We start from the raw sequence: 21,809 nt of genomic DNA, 5'->3' as shown, positions 1-21,809 counted from the left end.
CTCCCGCTCGCTCACTCTCTCTCCTCCCCATCATGAGCGTAAACGCCCCCTATTGCTGATTGGCTACAAGACAAGTGTGTTGTGGTGCTCAGTATGATCGGTCCGATCCACTTTGTTTTCCCCCTATTTATACAGCCAGGACTATGTACAAACACAACATTTTTCCAGCATACACACAGAACAGAAAGCAAGCAAATATTCTATATTCAAATATTCACAAAACTGTTTGTCTGGGTGTTGGTTACAATTGTCAACAGTGTTTCTCAGAAATCGCTTTACAATAGTTCAGTAGCCAAACCACAAGCGTTTTTAGTGCATTTTAACTGATAACCACTAGACATTACATTTTACATTTTAACCTATTTTTAGGCAATATATATGTTTCTCATTCAGTTAAAGTAATTAATTTTTAATCTTATTCAAACAGCACTTTTGTTGATTCTTGGCTTAGACTCCTGGCTTAGTCAGGAGATATCTTTACCTGAGATAACCTTTTAAACAAAGTCTGGCTCTGAACACTGGATATACTCAACATTCTCAGGTGAAGTTTAAATATAATTGAGATGGGACCAAATTGGAGGCTACTATTTCCCTAAAGAACATAGATCTGTCACAATGCATGTGCAGTGTGAAGGCATCTAAATGAACCAAGACCTACCAAGAATAAACAACAGTGAAATTTAAATATGAAAACAAATAATGAACAAATTACACACAGGGTTAAACATTGAGACAAAACAACAGTATTAGACTGCACATCCACATTCCAAGTACAGTAAATTCCCTGTTTTTTTCAACAGGGAATTTACTGTACTTGGAATGTGGATGTGCAGTCTAATACTGTTGTTTTGTCTCAATGTTTAACCCTGTGTGTAATTTGTTCATTATTTGTTTTCATAAATTAATTGATAATGGCTCTTCCCGGTTGAACAAAAAAAACAGCATATGCTGGTTAGGTATGTTTTGAAGCATGGCTGCTGGGTTGAGCCGGGTTAAGCTGGTCATGTGCTCCAAGTACAGTAAATTCCCTGTTTTTTTCAACAGGGAATTTACTGTACTTGGAATGTGGATGTGCAGTCTAATACTGTTGTTTTGTCTCAATGTTTAACCCTGTGTGTAATTTGTTCATTATTTGTTTTCATAAATTAATTGATAATGGCTCTTCCCGGTTGAACAAAAAAAACAGCATATGCTGGTTAGGTATGTTTTGAAGCATGGCTGCTGGTTTGAGCTGGTTTAAGCTGGTCATGTGCTGGTCCTAAGCTGGTTCTGGGCAGGAGCTAGTTGCTTAGGACCAGCTCATGACCAGCTAAGGACCATCTTAAACCAGCTCAAACCAGCAGCCATGCTTCAAAACATACCTAACCAGCATATGCTGGGTTTTTTTCAACAGGGTAGAGCCATTATCGAGCCAACAGCACATGGACTCTTTGAAACATTTCCGTTTTATAGCTGACGAAATGATAGTGAAGCGAGAGTTTGTTTGATAAGTCACTTTAATAGCCGAATAGCAGAAATATTACAAATAAAATGCACTGGAACTTGATTCTTTGACAGTTATCAACATAAACTAAATATTGTTGATTTTCTAATATAATTTTATTGTGAAATGTTAATATTTTAGTATATTCATATTTAAGTTATTCACACAGTTTTTAGTTTACAACGTATTTACTTAAATATGGCTTTTGTTAGTGCTTTGCAGTAACCTATGTAATCCACCTTATTTTGCAAGTGAACTTTCTTTGAATGTGCAAGACTTCCGGCTCAAGTGTTGTAAACTGTTAACATTTTGCAATACAATCCAATGTGTTTGTGACAATACATTAAAATAATATGAGGAAAAAATACCAGTTGGCAATATCAAACAGCTTCATGGGCTGTAGCCGATGACACCGGAAGCCTTGCACATTAATTATGTAATGAAAAGCTGAATCTTTTTTAACTGGTTCTTCGAAACGAACTGTTCATGTCATGAAAGGGAGTAGTTGTACTTTCCATGGGTTATTTTTAGACGTCTACTTGTTTATTGGAATAATAAACTCTGACTTAGGAGAGAACCTTAGGAGAAAAATATTTTGCAGAGAACATAAGCTGCACACTTGTATGCTTGCAACAAGACAAGCGATTAAAAATAATGTTTAATCTGTTTATATTCAATTTATAGCATAATGACCTCCAATAAATTGTAAAGCGTAAGCTGTTTATCCTAATGTGCTGGTATTATTATGACCTGTTTTATATAACTGTTAAAATAATGTATTTTCTGTATTAGCTACTGCACATTCAAAACATGTAGACTTAAAATTGCAATTTGGTAAAAAAAAATGTATTTAATTTTTTTTAGTGAACTGTTTTTATTCCTTTTAAATGTGTGTTTGTATATATGTTTTTGGCTTTTTCATGAATTCAAAAGACTAGTTCTGTGTCATATGTGGGTTTCATCTGCTGTCTTTACTAATAAAACTGAGCAATTAAATTAAAATCTTCTCAGATTAATTTTAAATGTGATTTTTGCCACTGGAAACTATGACTTAATGTGCAAACCAGGTTTAACTTCATAGAAAACAAACGTGGAACCAGTCATGAGTCAGAGGATCTATAGCTATAAAATGTAACTGCTTATAAGTAATGTGAAAATATTTAGGTCTGATCTCATTGTTGTGAATGAACACTGAAGCTGCTCACTGTTATGTAGTTTTCATTATAAGCATATTCATAAACTGTGCTGAATAAGTTATGATTTTGAAGCTGTGTACATGTTGTGTGCATTTGGGGTCCTTAACTAGTGGAGGGTGATTTGAGACGTCACTGTACAAGCAGGATGTGGGTATGGTGTTAAAGAAGTGAGTCGGGGTGAACAGTGAAATGGAACACTACGTATAGACCCTGTTGAACAAAAACATGTTCATTTAAAAAAAAAACTCTGTTATGTAGTTCTTGGCCATTTTTGACTTTGTGATTCTTTAGGATGGAATTTTACATGAGCTCAAAGGACAAGTTTTAGCCAAAAGTCAGGTATATTTACGCTTTGCCTACAGCCTCATGCTCATGATTAGTCACTGGCCTAGTGACGCGGAAGTGAGTGTCTGACTAGCTGTGCTAAAAAACCACAGTCCTTCTCACATGTTAAACTTCCTTCACTGAAAAACCCACAGAGAAGCAGACATTTTTGTTTGCTATGATGGCATTTAGACTGCTCCTGTCCTGTTTTCTTACATCAGGTACAAAATCCAATCATTATACTATTCTAAATAAGTCTTTGATTCATGATTTCCTCTGGTGACAAATCACTAATCTGAAGGGCATTTTTAAAATTCTGTACCAGTCTTTTTATGTCATATTAATCAAGTCTTTTTGGAATTGTTTTGGTTTCACTTCAAAAATGTTTCACTGAAATGTTGCCAGGATTTTACGAGATTTAACTGATTTGTTAGTACATACTGTATTCATAAATATGATCACACCAGATCTCACTGAATTGTTTGATTCTACAATGATGGAATTAACATTAGCCCTTGTAATTGTGTAATCTGATGTCACCATTATTATTGTGGTTAGTGTTACCGTTGGTTGGGAATTTTAACTTTTTTGGTCTTGATCTTGGCTGTGTTCTTGTGTTCTTTACTGAGAGAAACAACTTGAGAGAAACAGCTTGTGTCAACTATATGATTACTGTCCATGAAAACAGCAAGTAAACAGCTACTCTTTGTACTTTAATAAAAGGCTTATTTTCTCTCTCCTCAGGGTTCAGTGCTGAGATCTCTGTGTTTGTGCAGACAGGAGATTCTGTTCAGCTGGATATACAGACACAAGAACTACCAGAGTTTGATGATTTATCCTGGAAAAAAGATAAATCAGAGAATATAGTTAAATATACAAGTGAATCTAAAAGAGTAAGACTTCACTCTTCCTACAAGGACAGAGTGGATTTCAATAATAAAACCTTCTCTCTAACACTGAGGAACATGCAGAAGATAGACAGTGGAATCTACACAGCAGTAGCAGCTGCAGAATCAGACAACAACATTGTTACATACAGAGTATCTGTTATAGGTGAGCGTGATGTGAAGTGCTTAGTCTGTGATGTAACTGCATATAATGTTAATTATATTCAGTTTACATTTGAAATCTGTATCTTTTATCTGAAAACCTTTATTTGAAAACAATATAAACGGGTGCACATACGTTTTAAGGTCTGGTTCTCATGAGAGCACCTGGAGATTTGGTTTAGTAGGAGAGAGTGGGGACTGTTGCAACAAGGGGCAGTTGCAACATGGCTTATTTCTTCAATCAGGAAAGAGCAGTGATGATATTCATACTGCACATGCTTAGTTAGCCCCTCATCCTTCCTGGAAGAAATCAGCCACGTGACCATTCCTTCTACAAAAAATTTTAATGATCAGATTTTTTGTCATACTAAGTTGTTTGCGTGAAGCATAGTAAAAACATATAATTTTAATCTGTGTTTTCTTAGCTTCTAATAGCTAGCATGTGTCAAAGGTATTGTGTCAAGCTAATATACCAAGTTTTACTCGATTACTATTCCTGAGGTAAAACACACCCTCCTCATTACCCCATGGATAAAGAAATGCAGAAATACATAAATGGGGAAATAAATAAATGTAAAAATAAATATGTAAAGAAATACAGTACATAAATGTGGAAACAAATAAATGTAGATTAGGAAGATATATAAATAAAGAAAATAAATATAATATTAGATATATAAATAGAATAAAATAAAAAATAAATAAATAAATAAATGTGGAAGAAATAAATATATACATAAGGAAATAAAAGTATAAATAATTATTTATTTTTTACTTTTCTTTGTATATTTATTTATATAGTTATTTAATTAATTTTGCATTTTACATTTCTTTGTATATTTATGAATTTATTTATTTCTAATTTGGTCAGGTTTGGCATTCCATAGTGTACCACTTATGTCCACCCCTGAATATAAATTTGTAAAGCACAACAAAATGCTGTTACCTAAGGATTTTTACAAACTTTTTGTTTGTTGATTTTTTTATAATGACTTCAAATCCTGATGCACATATTTGAATATATAACAAAATTACTAATTTCAGGAAGTCTGAACAAAATAGTATGAATAAATTATGTTTGTTCCTGGTTTACTGAAGTTTTAAACTGGCAAATTCTAGCATGTCTGAAATTGTGAATGTGGCCTTGTGTGTGTGTGTGTATGTGTGTTTCAGATGCAGTGGAAGCTCCGGTCCTGACTGTAAACTCAAACTCATCCAGTCCTAACCCCTGTAACTCTACATGTAATGGAAGTAACATTATCATCAGCTTCATCTATGATAGTAGCAGCTGTTCTCCAGAAAAAGTGACATCATCTGATAACTACATTCTAAGACTGAGCTGCAATGGTGACTCCATCATGTGTAACTACAGCAACCCAGTGAGCTGGAAGACTGACACAAAGAAGGTTAATGAACTCTGCACTGCTAAAACAGGTACATATTGTATCCACTCGGACCTGTAAATACACTTACAGATTAAGAAACAGAAAATCGATGAGAATGTGACAATTTTAAATACTGTATGATGTGCCACTCTTCATTTTAAATGCCAAACACTGGACTGAAATTCCTGTTAATATAAACCTCTGTCTGTGAAAAGTGGAGAAATTTGTTCTTATCTTTCATGCCTATAAACAGAAAAACATGAAGAAGCACCTGCGTTTCCCCCTTGGGTCATTTTTATTTGTCTAATCACACTGGCATTGGCGGCAGTGATCGGCTTCTGTATTTACAAGAGGAAAAAAGGTACAGAGCATCCTACAATTATCTTGTTTCAATAACACTTATAGCAGTCTTTCATATTGCTTGCTAGTGAACCATCTAAGAGTAGGCTATTTCTCTATCTGAAATGAAAAGACATGCATCAAATGTCTCACAAATTTATGGATCAAATATTAGTCTGATATTTGTGCTGTGCGTATGAACTCATGTCACATCCATTAAAAATATTTTGTCAGTGAGAAAACCCAACAGTCAAACAGTCTTTACACAAAGTTTGACATTCCAATGTAATTCTACAGAGATTTTTCCAAGAGCATATGACTGCAGTTTAAAATAACCTCACTTCCCAAGTTTATTTTTACAGATAGATCAGTTTTTAAAGTCCTTTCAATGTAAACGATGTGTTTTTGTAAACACAGTTTTTTGTTTGGGTTTTTTTCAGTTTTTTCACCATTGTATTTGCATGTTTGCTGTCACTATTTAATTTTAAATGGTCCTGTAGTGTGGCATTGCATAATTAATTTTTAGAAATAAAAATATTCCATGTAATCTCCCTATTAACATGATATCACAAAAACTACATGCACAGTAGTTATAGCACAATGCTGTTTAAAACCGATTGATGTGAAGTCGAACATTCCACAACACAGGACCTACCAACTTCCTATTCATTTTCATTTGAACTACCTACAAATTTGACACTTCTGCTTTTAAACTGTATGACACACTTTTTTCTAAGCTTCCATTAGAAGTGTGTTAACAAATTATTGCCACAGATGCTGATCAATTCTTAAAAGTGTTGTAGAGCAAAAAGTTCTATGCCTATACACTGAAATTGTTGTCTTGAATATTGATGTTCTATTTTAAACATCATAGGCACCCAGAAGAATGAACAAACAATCTACGCAGAAGTTGACGTAAGTGTTATACTACTATTCTTCATTAACCACAGACTATCTGTTATCTTTTAAAACAAGTATGCAACATGTTTTGCATCTCAGTTTTTGGTAATAAAATCATACACTCCCAGAAAAAAATAGAAGCTGTCACTGGGGCGGTAACATTTAAAAATATATTAATATTTACTATTTAGGTACTAATCAGTACCTTTAAGGTTATAGTCAAGTCAAGTCAAGTCACTTTTATTTATATAGCGCTTTATACACAGATTGTGTCAAAACAGCTTTACAGTGTCAAAAAGGAAAAATGTGTACTGATAATGCAAGAACACCATGCAGTTTATCAGTTAAAGTCAGTTCATTTTTGATTCAGTGATGTCATCGTCCAGCTCAGTTCAGTTCTCTTCCAATAGTGTCTGTGCAGTCAAGTCAACTATGTTGCCAGAAATTGTGTCCCCAACTAAGTAAGCCAAAGACGGCAGTGGCAAGGAACCAAAACTCCATCAGTGACAGAAATGGAGAAAAAAACCTTGAGACAAACCAGGCTCAGTCAGGGGCCAGTTCTCCTCTGGCCAGACAAAACCAGCATGATGTGGTTTTATATGCATGCTTTAGGGGTAAATAAGGTACAAAGGTGTTCCCAGTGACTGCTTTGTACCTTTTTTCTTAAAGTGTAGAGTCTGAGAGTGTAAACTATTAGTGTCTGCATTCATTTATTAATTCATTGTTATTTCTTCATGGTTATTTACTGTCACATGACCACAGGTGATCATTTCCATCAGAGATTGTCTTACTATAGGGAGATGAGAGGGTCTGTATTACTTACTATTGGAGAAAGTGTAATGGTCAACTTGGATCATGTGTGCCTTAATAACAATCACATTACAGCCTGACATCATTGAATTTCAAGTCAGAGTTGTGCGACACTCAATCGCCGTTTACAGATACCATAGGAATGAATGAGAAGTGCCGTAAGCTGTATCCCACCTGTCGCAAAAAGTCAGTGACTTCTCTTGTAAAACTGCATTTTTTTTGGTGTAAACTCTAAAAATAGTTCAATCCAAAAGTATTGCTTAGTGTAAAGCATGTTGGAGATTAGCCGATAGGCTGTCGATTCATTAAATGATAAGCTGTTTCCCCTAAAAAGCTGTTTATTCAACGTAGTGAAGTCTCTCCTGCATTGACATCCATTAAAACAACGGCTTCTCTCCATTCCCACGCACTGGCAAACCGGAAGCGTTAGCATTAGCCGTTACGCTTTTTCGGCTAAAGGTTCCAGGCTTGCCTTCTAGTGGCTTTGATTTCCATTCCCTTTATTATTTCCTATGGTGGATTATTTGGTATGAAGGAAAGGAGTAGCGGAAGTCAACTTTCTGTATTGCATTGGTTTGAATGCTGTATGTGTTCAATGCCTCATTTGCCTTATCAAGTAAACTGAAAGCAAGCTAAAAATTATCAGTCTTCTATTTAGTGAAAATGAAGACCAATTGCTATACTTAGCCCCTATGTGGTGGTTGTTAGATGAGTGGAGTACTCACCACTCATTTCAGCCAAACCAGCAGTCTGACATCTTGATTGGATTGCGTCCACAGGAGAACATCAAGCCACAAAAGTCACTGGAGATGTTGGAGAAATCAGATAATCCTCAGACAGTGTATGATACTGCAAGAGATTCAGGACAAACTGATGTTACCAACCACACCACACCCAATGACGACCCTATGAATCAGGTGAAGATTAAACAATCGCTATAATCTCACTCAGTTACAATTCATTTAAAATTAACTGATGGTTAATTTGGATTAAATGTCTTAATTTGGAATAAAGGTGAAGACAAGCTTAAGTGAACAACATTCAAATTATAAAGTTATTATATTTGTGGCTTAATGTTTGGGAAACAACCTGCCAGTTTGCAACCTGAAGTTGTTTAAATGATTTGATGGGGAACATGTTTTAAATGAACTGCAGTTGATTTTGTTGTTCTTTATTTCAGAGGTCATCATTCACAGAGAAGAGCAACCCAGATGCACCAGTCACTATCTACTGTGCTATTCAGCAGCAACCAAAACCCCCCAAAACTGAAACTGATCACACCATTTATGCTGCGGTCAATAAACCATCAGCCGGATATGAATCTGCACATCCACAATCAGAAAAAAAGTGAACTTTTAACGAAGCTGAACCCTTAATACAGGACATCATGTGTTCAGGAAGGCATTGTTATTCTCAGTGTAAATAAGCAGCATATTTGTGATATGTAATGTGCTGTTGATTTGTAGTTGATTTAGGGTGTTTAAAATATTTGTATATGCAAATTTTGTCTTTTTTAAAGCAGCAGTGAATGTATTTTTTATTGTAAAATTGTTGTACATGTGGCTCAAACAGAAATGCAAAATCTCATGTGGTTTCTGTAGATTTCTGTTGGAGATTCCTCATCGCCTTTGCAGGCAACACCTGAAAACCACTTCCTGGAAAGTATTTTGAAGGGTTGCGTTCATTTGCCCATTCGCCCCCATCCCTCTGAAAAACACACCGTTTAGTATACAGAAAGTAATGAGTATGTAATCAAAAATGTACTGTACAAAACCACTTTGCACTAAAGAAAGTAACAATTATTGGACTCAAGTGCATGGATGTCAGTAACTGAACAGACATCTGTGTACTGTATCCAGTGTAGACAGCTTCAGTGATTATAATGGGTCCTATTTGCTTTTGATGTGACACTCACGTCTGGTGTAAACAGGCCATTAAGGGCTGGTCACACTACTTTGTGTTATATTTACTTCCATTCATACGGATTTGAATTCAGGAGACAGGAAACACAATCTCTTGTCAAATTTGCTGCGTTCCAAAGTTAAAATCTGGTGAACTCTGCCCTGCAAGTTCATATCACATGAAGATGTGCCTAGTCAAGTCTAGTGTGACTGCAGCTTTAAGCAACTAAACGCCAGAGGACGGGGCATATGGTGCAATGATGTATAACTATTCTTCAATATCTTGCTCTAGAGGCAGTCATAGAAGTCTTTTCTTGTTAAATAAATGCTTTTTTGAAGAGGTGGACTTTTGGAAGAGGAAGCCATGAAACTTGGAGGATGTTTTAATGGTATCTCTTATATGTGAAAAGATCAAAGAATTTGATTAAAAAAAGTGATTTTTCATGTCATGACCCCTTTACTTATGTTGTACTGTTTCTCACTTTGCTTTATATTTTTGTCTTCAATAATGCATGTATTGAATAGCTCTCTTTGTTCCATTTCTTACGGTTTTAGCCTGTCCTCATGTTTTGAACTTAAGTCAATAAACTGTTCTTGCAGTGTTTACCATTTTTATCATTATTTACTCATTTGTGCAGCTAGATGTAATGTAGCATCAATGTATGTCTTATCAAGTGTCTATTACAAAAAAAGTGCTGTATGCATTGAAGATTTTTGTGCTCTTTTGATTAATAATTTCTATTGCACAAATGTATATGAACCATTACAACCCACCTATTTTCAAACCCTCAGTTGTGTTGGCCTGTACAGTAAGAGTAGGAATGACTTGCATTGGTCAGGTGTTAAGATAAAGAGATGTAGCACTGGAGCTTCTGGTATAACTTATGTTGAAGGACTAAGTGTTAGACTAATATTCAGCTGTGTCCCAAATTCAGGACTTTAAGACCAGAACCAGTCCTATATCTGGTCTTAAAGCAATGTAGTTCCCTTTCGATACTACACTCGTACTGCGTCTTGCTAGACGCATACAGGAAAAAGCCTTTTTTTCTCCTGAACTGAAGCCTTTTTTTTTCATTCACGCAGTGAAACTGCACGGCGGAACGCCTTCCGCGTATGACAGATACCGGAAGTGAGAGAAAAGTGTTTATTACGTTTGTAAATATGAATATTTTTCTTACAAAAACGCATGCATTCACTACAGGAGGCCTTTATTCACCCCCCGGAGCCGTGTGAGGCACGTTTTATTATGAATGCACGCGCTTTATTTGAAGACTTGTGGCCTGTTCAACGGCAACACCTGCTGACTGCAATGATAGAACTTGGAATAGCCAGGACAATTTTTAATATAACCCCGACTGGATTCGTCTGAAAGAAGAAAGTCATATACACCTAGGATGCTTCGAGGGTAAGTAAAACACAGCCTAATTTTCATTTTTGGGTGAACTAACCCTTTAAAATGACGATACCTAATAATGATGTGGTTAACATAATTCCACTTGTATGAACGTGAAACTGATTAAAACTTCAAAATTAACTGATGTTCTCTCTGTATTTGTTTCTGTCAAAGGTTGACCACTCCAATTCCTTGAAAGACAGATACCATGAAGGTGCCTGATCCCACCTGCATCAAGCCAGGACAGCGGAATTGTTAGACCATAACCTGAAATGCGGGAGACGGGTGCGAAGACACTTGAAGGGGCCATTCACACCTCACAGTTGTACATCACTACACAAATATCTACATGGCCTCCCGGTGTAGCACCAGAACTAAATTTTGCAACACAGGTTGTCATAGATTAGACTCCACCCATCTCCCAGACATGAGCACAGAACACACACCTCCACCATTGCATCATTACCTCATATAGACTATCCAGGCTGAACACTATCACAAAAAACAATGATGGCTTAGATTCCACACGTGCTACTCCACTTAAGATCTATTGTCCATCTTCACGCTAACAGAACCACATAGCTTCACACACATAGGACAGTAGAATTAATCCCATTATGATAGTCTAGCAAAGACACACATAACATATTTACAACCCTCTGCCAACTCATGGGAAACATAATAAATATGCATGGCTACCGTTACAAATCGATGATGTAAAATTCTGAACGCAGAAGCAGATCTGCCAAAAGACTTTTATATTTTCTGATTGTTATTAGGATGGTTGGCAAACTAGAGGGCCCGCTGTTTTCCCAACGTTTCACTAATAAAATACACATTATCAAAATCGTTAGGTCTGAAATACTGGCACTTCAGTCGATCTACTACAAAATTAGCAATTTGACTGTACCATCGAACGTGACCTAGACTGCGTGACACACACAAACACACACACAAACTGTTACAAAGGATGCAGGATCTCCATTTTTTTTATTGGGGGAAAATATAGAGTACAGATAAGCTTAACATAATTCAAATCAAACGTTCCTCCGAATTCTCCTTATGCAAACAAAAATCTAACCAAGTTATAATTCTTTCTGCAGTTATTAACTATATATACACACGTATGTACACACCTGCATACACAATAAACTTAACAATCCTACACTCTTAAAAATAAAGGTGCTTCACGATGCCATAGAAGAACCTTTTTGTCTAAATGGTTCCATAAAGAACCTTTAACATCTGAAGAACCTTTCTGTTTCACAAAAGGTTTTTTGTGGCGAAAGAAGGTTCTTCAGATTATAAAAAGGTAAGAAAGAGATGGTTCTTTAAATAACCTTTGACTGAATGGTTCTTTGTGGAACCAAAAATAGTTCTTCTATGGCATCGCTTGAAGAACCTTTTGAAGCACCTTTATTTTTAAGAGTGTATACATGCACATGCCATCTAAGTATACACTGTACATGCAGACATATGCACATATTTTCTAACATACTATACAGAAATTCCTAAAACAAAACAAGACAACTCTCCACCCACGCACCCAGCCATTCACCTACCCACCAAACCGCCCACACACTCTCGCTCTGTCTGCCTGATACGCACCACATAGGGAGGAATACTAAAAAAAAACAGCCAGGGGTGGAATGGATCTTAGATCCAACTCAAATTAAGTCAACATCCCTCTCTTCCAAGTCTCCTCTGCCTTCTTCCCCTAAATACCTTATAAAGGGTCCCAAGTTTTAGAAAACTGTAGTCTCTTATTCTTTAGACAGAGCCGTATACGCTCCAAATGTAGTGTATTTGTGAGTTTGTCAAGAGCCGGAAAGGAGGTGGCAGTTTATTTTTCCAGAATGTTAAAATAAGCTTTTTGGCCGTTAAAAGTCCGTAGGAAAGAAATCGTTGTTGAGACTTGGACAGACAGAGCTCATGCCTTGAAACACCAAACACGATTAAAAACTCATCACGCTCAATATGTTGCTTAGTAATTTCAGAGATGACATCGAAAATCTTGCACCAAAAGCTTTGAAGACTGGGACATGATGCATAACTGTGAAGTACGGTCGCATCAGCCGTCCTGCATTTGTCAAATTTTGGAGAGACACCTGGAAATATTCTAGATAATTTTGTTAGAGTAGTGTAGTCTATGCAAGATTTTCAACTGGATGAGGGCGTGTCTGGAGTTTATAGAACATCTATTAATCTCTTCCAGGCTATCCGCCCATAACTCATTGGAAATTTCTGACCCAACTTCTTCCTCCCATAAAATTATGTAGTAGGTAATTGGGAGGCCTGGGGATTATTATAAATGCAGGAAATCATTTTCCCTTTACCAAAATAGTCCTCAAGGCAGGTGTCAAGACATGAAGGGCTAATTGTTGCAAACCTGTTTAAGTAGAATTGTACATAGTTCCTGACTTGCAAGAACCTAAAAAAAATTACTTCTCTGAAGTTTGAATTTTTCCTGACTTTTTTCAAATGAAATAAAGGTACCATCTTGAAACAGATCGCTTACTGTGTGAATTCCCGCATCTCTCCATTGCTGAAAACCTTTATTTAGTATGAAGGTATAAAAGAGGGGTTGTCAGCTATGGGAATTAGTAAAGGGAACGTCTCCACCCCAAAATGAGTTCTAATTTGTTTCCAAATACGAAGAACACTACTAATGACAGGGCTGCTTCTGTAGATTTCTTTTTTACAGCTTGTTGGTGAAAGAATCACCGCACCAAGATTGTACGGGGTACATTCACCTTGTTCTAATCTGAGCCAGTCAAGTTGCCCGCTTTTATCATTTAATATTATTGATATAATTGATAACAGCGGAAGTCTGGAAAGGCAAGACCCCCTACATTTCTAGGTTTGGAGAGATGTAGTTGTTCAATTCTATGGTTTTTATAATTCCAAATAAAGGGTAAAATAATTGAAACTAGTTGCCTTAAAAAGGACTTGGAAAGAAATAGAGGGGTGTTTTGTAACCTATATATTAACTGCGGGAGAAAAACCATATTGATGACATTTATTCATTTATATTATTTATACAGGGATACTAGAGGCAGGTTTAGTCACAAATAATAAGACGTTGTCCGCGTATAAAGCAATTTTATTTATAGCTGCTTTAGTACGGAGAAGCATGAATTCTTTCATCAAAGCGGATGGTTTCCGCTAGAGGCTCAATGGCCAGGGCAAAAAGAAGGGGAGAAAGTGGGCAACCTTGTCGGGTACCAATAAATAAAGCAAAAGATGGTGATACATTCTATTTGTGAGTATATGTGCCCTAGGGTTTTTATATAGAATTTTGAGCCAAGTGATGAATTTCTCTCCTACTTGGAATTTCTGTAGCAGAGCGAAGAGGTAAGGCCACTCTACTTGGTCAAAAGCCTTTTCGGCATCTAAGGACAAAATCACCAGATCGGATCGATTAGTCTGGGAAGAATATAAAATATTAAACAAACGACAAAGATTATTAAAAAACTACGACCTGAAACAAATCTGGTCTGATCAGGATTCACTAGTTTTCCTAAAACCGTATTGAATCTAGTGGCTAATGTCTTTGCTAAAGTTTTTTGGTCCACATTAATGAGAGATATTGGCCTGTACCCCCCAACCTCCTCTGGATCTTTGCCCTTCTTAGGCAGGACTGTGATTACCGCTTCAATAAAAACAAAGGTAGTCGTCCCACCTCCAGAGCCTGGGAGAACATTCTAAGCATATAGGGTACCAAATAGATTGTTAAATGTTTATATACCTCACAACGGATTCAGTCAGGGCCGGGGAATTTACCTCCTTTAAGTGACTTTATGCGGTTCTTTAATTCATCTAATGTTAAATCAGCTCCAAGAAATTCTCTATCCTCTTGATCCAGCGTTGTTAGATTATAGCTGTTTAAAAAGGTCTCCATAGTGAAAGAATCATCAGTTATATTACTAGCGTACAATGATTCATAAAATTGTTTAAATCGATTGTTAATTTCTGTAGGAGATAATAAATAAGCCCCGGATTTTGATTTGATTCGATGGATTGTACGGTCACTTCCCAGCTTTCGTAGCTGTCTAGATAACAGTTTGTGTGGCTTATCACCAAATTCGAAGTATTTTTGTTTCATAAACATTAAAGATCTTGAAAACTTTTCAGATATAATCTGATTATATTGTTATGTAAGATTTAATATTTTCTTGTGCAGTTCTAAAGAAGGTTTTGTAGCATTCTCGTTGTCTAATTTACTAAGCTGTCTTTCTAATGATTGTAAAGCCGCTGTATTTAGTTTATTTTTTGCACCCTTAAAGGAGATAAAACAACCCTGTAAATATGCTTTAAAGGTATCCCATAAAAGAGAAGATGAAGTGTTCGGTTGATTGTTAGTTTCAAAAAATACCTCTAGCTGTATACGCAAGTACTCACAGAATTTTGTGCTCTTTAATAAATAGGGGTCTGCCCGCCACAATGGTTGAGTTGTTGCAATTTCTGATCATTTTAGAGCAAATTAATTGGACTATGGTCTGAGATTAAAATATTATGATAGGTGGCGTTGAACGTAAAGGGAATTAACTTCACATCAACTAGAAAGTAGTCGATACGAGTATAAACGTTGTGGACCTGTGAATGAAAGGAGTAATCTCTCCCCGTTGGATTGGTTAGCCTCCATACATCACCAACATTAGAATTTTTAATGTACATATTAAGAAAGTCCCTGGATTTAGAGGGGGGAGCACGCTGAGCTGAGGATCTGTCTAAATATGGGTCCAGGACACAGTTAAAATCCCCCCCTATAACTAAATTAGTAAGTGGTATATCAGGAATCCGGGAAAACACATTTTGAAAAAAGCATGGATCATCATAATTCGGTCCATAAATGTTAACTAATGTTATAGGCGTTGAAAATATTTCTCCCGCAACTATGATGAATCGCCCCTCCTTATATGCAATCGTAGCTCTATGTTTAAATGGAACCCCTTTTCTTATTAAAGCAGCGGTACCCAGAGCCTTGGATGAAAATGAAGAGTAAAAAGACTGACCTATCCACTTGGCTCTTAGCGTGGAATGAGAGTAATTTTTAAAGTGTGTTTCTTGTAAGAATATGTAATGGATGTCTTTATCAAGAAACAGTAAACTTGACTGTAAAAAACAGTCCACCTGGTGTTAGCTGACTAGCAGGAGCTCAGTGAACAGTTCCTATTGATGTAATGGATGTCCATCTGCACACACAGGCAGCTCAGTCTTTACCAATTCGAGCTGCGAAGCGTATAAACCTTGCATATAATACAAATCACGTTGAGAGAAAAAAATTATAATAATTTGGCGCATAATTATAATTGTCTGATCAGCGCTCCAACCCATTCTAGCCGGTTTATAAAGTTCCATAAGGAGATTATGATGTCGACACATTCCCCTCACCAAAGTGCTGCTCTGCGAATGTGATCACCTTTACCGGATCTGTGAAGTATATTTCTTCTCCGTAGTGTGTGACCCGTAACTTTGCTGGGTACAGAAATCTGAAGCGGACCCCTGGACAATCTCGAAGTAGGTCTTTAGCTCTGTTAAAACGGGCATGCTGTTTCAGTGTGGCAGCTGGGAGATCAGGGAATATCAGGAGTTTCTCTCCGTTGTAGATGATGGACTTGAGCTGAGCCGCTTTTTGGATGATGTCCTGCCAATCGTTAAAGTAGTGCATCTTAACAATGAAGGCCCGGGGATATGGCGTGTTGTTGGAGCATTTTCTCAAAGATATGTGAGCGCGGTCGATAAAAGGTAAAGTTTCCAAAGAGAGCGATTTCTTCAGCAGGTGTGCAATAAAGTTTGTGGTCTTGTGCCCAGTCTCCTCGCCCTCTTTAATATTTAGAATGCACAGGTTTTGCCTTCTACTGCGACTTTCCAGGTCCGTACATTTCTCAGTGAGCTGTGAGACACTGCTTGTTAGCTTTTCAACATCCTTTTGTAGCTGGGAGACCGTATCCGAAGTAAAAATTGCGCTACGTTCGAGCTCCGCCATTGTTTTAGCTTGGTCGTCCATCGTGCTTTTCATGGCCGAGGTAGTGACATCCGTCTCTTTTTTGAGAGCAGTTAATTCTGCTCTAATGGAGATCAAGAACGGGTCTAGTTTCTTGTCCATAGCCTCAACTATCTCAGAATTAACTGAAAGTTTGATTGGAGAGCAGCTATCCCCTCTAGCACTGCCTTGTTAGCCATGGTGCTAGCCTCGCCACCATAGTCATCTTGAATGTCTCTCGGGGTTTCGCTCGCTTGTTCGGTCATTGTTGTTTGAGTGACATGAGAATCCGAATGAATGAGTACAATCAAAATAGGAGTTAAATAGAATAAACAAATGCCTAGAAATTATTATTCAAATGACCAATGATCAATGAACAAATTCGAGGTCATAATAAAATAAATTTAGATTAGAGTTTAACTGAAATTAAATTACTTTGCGCACCAAAAAGACAGAACGCAGAGGAAACCTTCAGCCACATACCTTCGTTGGGCCAACTGGGTGGACCTTACGCATTCATAAATCAAAACAAAATTAAATCACATGCATTTGAAAATTCACCCCTTCACCAGTTTTTGCATGTGTTAACCAAAGAAGAATAAAATGAATTTAAAAAAGAGAGACTTTGATGAATCCTCATCCAGCTGACTCTCTCCAGCGTACTCCTGGGTATCAGTTTGTAGATCAGTCCCAAAACAAAGGCCTTAAAAAGATAGACTGTCATCAGAGAAAGACCTTCTGTCTCATGATTTAAATAGCAGATTGTTTTCATATTTCTAACACGAACAGGATATAATATGACCGAATACATGCAAATAAAAAAATTCCATACACGTATAGAAAATTGTACATTTAAAGCAACAAAATGTTTAAATATATTACTAAAATGCCCTAGTAGCTAAAAAATCAAGTCAAATTACCTAAATGTGTAAACTTTACCTTCGCAATGGTTCAACAAAAAAGGCCTGTTTGTTCAGATGAATCTTCACCTGCTGGTTGCAGCTAAGCTCGTGCAGTGGCAAACAGTCTGTGCACTGTTTAGATGATTTATTGCATCTGAACCTTTGTAACAAACCATGCAAACACAAAGTAACTAGAGAATTATTCAACACAATTTACAATTTCAGTCATGCTGCTACAACATAATTGATTTTAGCAATATTAAATATTATAGTGTTTTGGTCAATGGCTTCCATTTTGTCCCACATAATTAGGATCAGAGATTTAAAATGAGAAATGTGTTTTGATTAAAAAATACAAACCCTTGAAAACTCCAGGCCTTGGGCGTGACTTCTTCAAGACACTTTCTGCTTCCTCCAGTAACCATTCAGCTTTTAAGTTGCAGTATAAATACAACATTTTGATATGGCATTTGGCTTAGTTTTGATTTATTTGAACACTTCTATCACTACAATGTTGTACATGAGGGCAAATGTACAGCTGAAAGTATTTTTTAAAGGCAAAAGCTAGTCTCAGCATTGGACACTCAATAGACTGGGATCAGTCTTGGATTATATGAAGAAACATACAGCAATTGAGATTTAAGCCTAAATCCACAGAATAGCACTTGCCATGAACTTTCTCTTACCTGATTTCTCTTAGACTGGGACAGTCCCAGGTGAAGGAAAGGATTGAATTAGCCCAGGCCTTTGTCAGGCTTCTCATATTCAGATCCAACTTCCATACAGACAAAGAATGTAGAAGAAACAGTAGTATATTTTTGCCTGATTTTAGGAGTGTAGAAAGTTCTATCCAGTCAACACTGACAAGGTCTGATCGTGGAAAAGACAGGCTGAATTGCAGTTCAGATCTTGGACTTTTGGCTACTTCAATTCCAAAATTAAATGAAAGACAAATACAGTATAAACTTTAGCCACAGAGACACATCATAAAATTTAACCATGTTGTTGTTAAAGACCATGTTGAAGTCTGGAAACCACAATTAGCTGTAAACAGTTGCAATTATCTAAAATATGACAAAAACAGAAATACTAAAAAGTTGAATGTTATGTTAATTAGGTTAATTTTAGTGTTATTAGTATTTCTATTTTAAGGTTTATTGAAGCATTTATTAACAGAATTCTATTTTGATGACTGATTCAATCAACAAACTCAACTTTTTCAGTTTTGTTTTGTATTATTTTTTATAGAGTTGCTTTATATTCATTATAAATGAAATTAATAGATTGTGATGGAAGACGTTTATAACACTGACACTGCTCTTCAAATGTTTACTTCTGTAAAGCTGCTGTAGCATTTGGACCAATCAGACACACAACTTTTTGTTATATTTAACAAATAATATCTAACGCCCCCTCACCTAACCAAAGGGCCAATTACGATGCTTTGAAGCCATTTATATTGTAAAAGGCACTGTGTAAATAAAATTGATTGACTGACTGATTGCCCTTGTAGCCATGAATATAAATTTTGCTTCAAAAATTCCTAATCAAAAGCTGAGTGTTTTGGTACAATCTTGATCCATTTTTGCTGGTTTTAGATCATGGGGAATGTACATATCAGATCAGTAGATGTTGCCACTAGAAGCATAGACGTTTTAGTCAAACTGAGCAATGTGTAAAGATGAAGAAAATAAAACATGGTAATTGAACTGGTTAATATAACTGGTAATAAAAATTATGATAATGAATCTGTTTAAAACCCAATAAGAGACTTGAGTAAAAACTGTCATCCCGCCAAACACCATTCAGTCTGTCTAAATCACTGTCTTTACTCTCACTCATCCTATGGACACTAAAAAACAACCACAAAAATAACTACATTTAAGAGTTAATAAAAGCACAGTGAAATATGAAACAGAAAGAACAATGTGACAGTGACAGTTCAACTGTCAGATTTGTATCTAAACTTCATCATCTTACATTATATAAAGCTTAACATATCTAGTTTATAATAGTTCAAATGGCTGGAAATGTCATAAAACTTTTCATTTATATTATATTATATTATATTATATGTTCATACTCGAATGCTCACAAAACTACAAATCCGTTAAGCATGTTTGTTAATGACCTGTTATTAATTAAAAGTTATGTGGTGTATTTTGTTATGCACTAATAATGTTATTGCTTAATAGCATCACTAGAGGGCGCTGGATGACGAGTACTGAGACTGCGTTTTACCACCACTCACATATATCATCAACACATCTCTCCTCACAGGCACTTTCCCCACTTTATTCAAGCAGGCTCAGGGTAACCCCACTGCTCAAAAAACCTACATTAAACATTTCACTTACAGATAGCTACAGACCTGTCTCTCTCCTTCCGTTCATAGCGAAAACTCTCGAACGAGTTGCTTTCAACCAGGTATCATTGTTTCTTTGACAGAACAACAAACTGGATGCTAACCAGTCAGGTTTCAGGAGTGGCCACTCAACTGAGACTGCGTTACTGTCAGTTACGGAAGCCTTGCGAATGGCAAAAGCTGATTCCAAATCATCACTTCTTATTCTGCTGGATCTATCTGCATGCTTTTGACACTGTCAATCACCAGATCCTCCTGTCTGCCCTCTCATCACTGGGCATCACAGGGATCCCACTTCTTTCAGGGTGGCCTGGGGAGGAGCGGTCTCCAAAGCTCATCAACTGGTCACTGGGGTTCCTCAGGGATCAGTTCTTGGACCCCTCCTCTTCTCCATATAAACTACATCACTGGGTCCCATCATACAGTGCACATGGCTTCTCCTACCATTGCTGTGCTGATGACACACAGATCTATCTCTCATTTCAACCAGATGATGCAACGGTAGCTGCACGGATCTCAGGCTGCCTGGCGGACATCTTGGCATGGATGAAAGAACATCACCGACGCTACTTGACCTCATCTTAAAAAAACAACAACTTTTCTTTCTCTTTATTTATTCCTTCCCTTTTCTAGCTTGTACTTAGTTGAACAATGCCTAAAACTTGGTATTTCAAGCACTTCCTGTGTCTGTTTGCCTCTTTAAGAAGAATTGCTTTATGCATTCCCCAATTGTAAGTCGCTTTGGATAAAAGCGTCGGCAAAATGACTAAATGTAAAAAAAAATGACTAAATGTAATGGGATGGAGTTAGTTCTTCTGCTCTCTCTCTCTCTCTCTCTCTCTCTCTCTCTCTCTATGCTCTAATTTAAATGTGTTCTTTAATAAAGATTTAGTTAGTCTTCATGGATGCGGGTCATCTAGAATACAGGAATTACTACTGCTTTACCTGAAGAATTCATTCCTGTGGTCCTTCTTGAAGTTCGCCTTACTTATCTCAGGCCACTCGACTGCCCCAAAACTAAGCCACAAAAATAATTATATTTTGTCATCGTGAAATTCGATTCTGAAAGGGTTCATTGTGCATATACTAAGTCACTGTGTTTGTTCTGAGAAACTGCAAACACCCAGTTATGTGTACTGTGTAAATAAGAATGAAGTGAATTCTCACTTTAATGCAGTCAGACTGGTGTTTGTCTGAAAGAAGTTAAGGACTCTGGATGCTCCATCCACAGTCATGAATCTGAAGACAAGATCCAATTCCTTCAGACCAGAGACCGAGTGCAGGACAGAGAGCAGATCTCTCACACTCTCATCATATTCTAAAGAACTGTAAAAAACACAGATTTTTGAGTCATTTTGACCTAAAACACTGTTTATTTATCTGTCATTCTCCCCATTTAACAATCAGATTCATACAAACACTCTCTTTGGTGAAAACATTGACTCACAACTCAGTCAAGTCTTTCAGCTGGTTGTAGGCCTAAAAGAATCTCCTCCAGTCAGCATTTGCATTCTCAGAGTCATCTGTCAAAGTGATGCTGACACATGGAAGCACTTTGTGCACTGGAGGTTCAAAGGGGTTGATATCACAGCAGCCATCTACAGGTGCATCTCAATAAATTAGAATGTCGTGGAAAAGTTAATTTATTTCAGTAATTCAACTCAAATTGTGAAACTTGTGTATTAAATAAATTCAATGCACACAGACTGAAGTAGTTTAAGTCTTTGGTTCTTTTTATTGTGATGATTTTGGCTCACATTTAACAAAAACCCACCA

The 21,809-nt window shown here is 36.7% G+C and overlaps 1 protein-coding gene and 1 long non-coding RNA gene across 2 annotated transcripts; one reads left to right on the top strand and one right to left on the bottom strand.

Moving 5' to 3' along the window:
* Positions 1 to 1,332: 1,332 nt before the first annotated feature.
* LOC107599263 (uncharacterized) lies at positions 1,333 to 21,801 on the bottom strand. The gene is made up of 4 exons (XR_001610654.1): positions 21,791 to 21,801; positions 6,503 to 6,508; positions 3,112 to 3,121; positions 1,333 to 2,061 (listed from the first exon to the last, which is right to left on the bottom strand). It is a non-coding gene; the product is annotated as an uncharacterized lncRNA (long non-coding RNA).
* On the top strand, positions 3,146 to 9,981 carry LOC107599261 (CD48 antigen-like). Its single transcript, XM_016290805.1, has 7 exons — positions 3,146 to 3,224; positions 3,748 to 4,056; positions 5,226 to 5,486; positions 5,691 to 5,798; positions 6,651 to 6,691; positions 8,266 to 8,403; positions 8,667 to 9,981. Exons 1-7 carry the CDS (start codon positions 3,182 to 3,184, stop codon positions 8,835 to 8,837), a joined length of 1,071 nt encoding a protein of 356 aa, XP_016146291.1. The 5' UTR covers positions 3,146 to 3,181; the 3' UTR covers positions 8,838 to 9,981.
* Positions 21,802 to 21,809: the final 8 nt, after the last annotated feature.

Source organism: Sinocyclocheilus grahami, unplaced genomic scaffold (genome assembly GCF_001515645.1).
Source record: "Sinocyclocheilus grahami isolate Dianchi unplaced genomic scaffold, SAMN03320097.WGS_v1.1 scaffold263.1, whole genome shotgun sequence".
In the NCBI taxonomy this organism is placed as follows: domain Eukaryota; kingdom Metazoa; phylum Chordata; class Actinopteri; order Cypriniformes; family Cyprinidae; genus Sinocyclocheilus; species Sinocyclocheilus grahami.
This window is presented reverse-complemented; position numbering and strand designations above follow the sequence as displayed.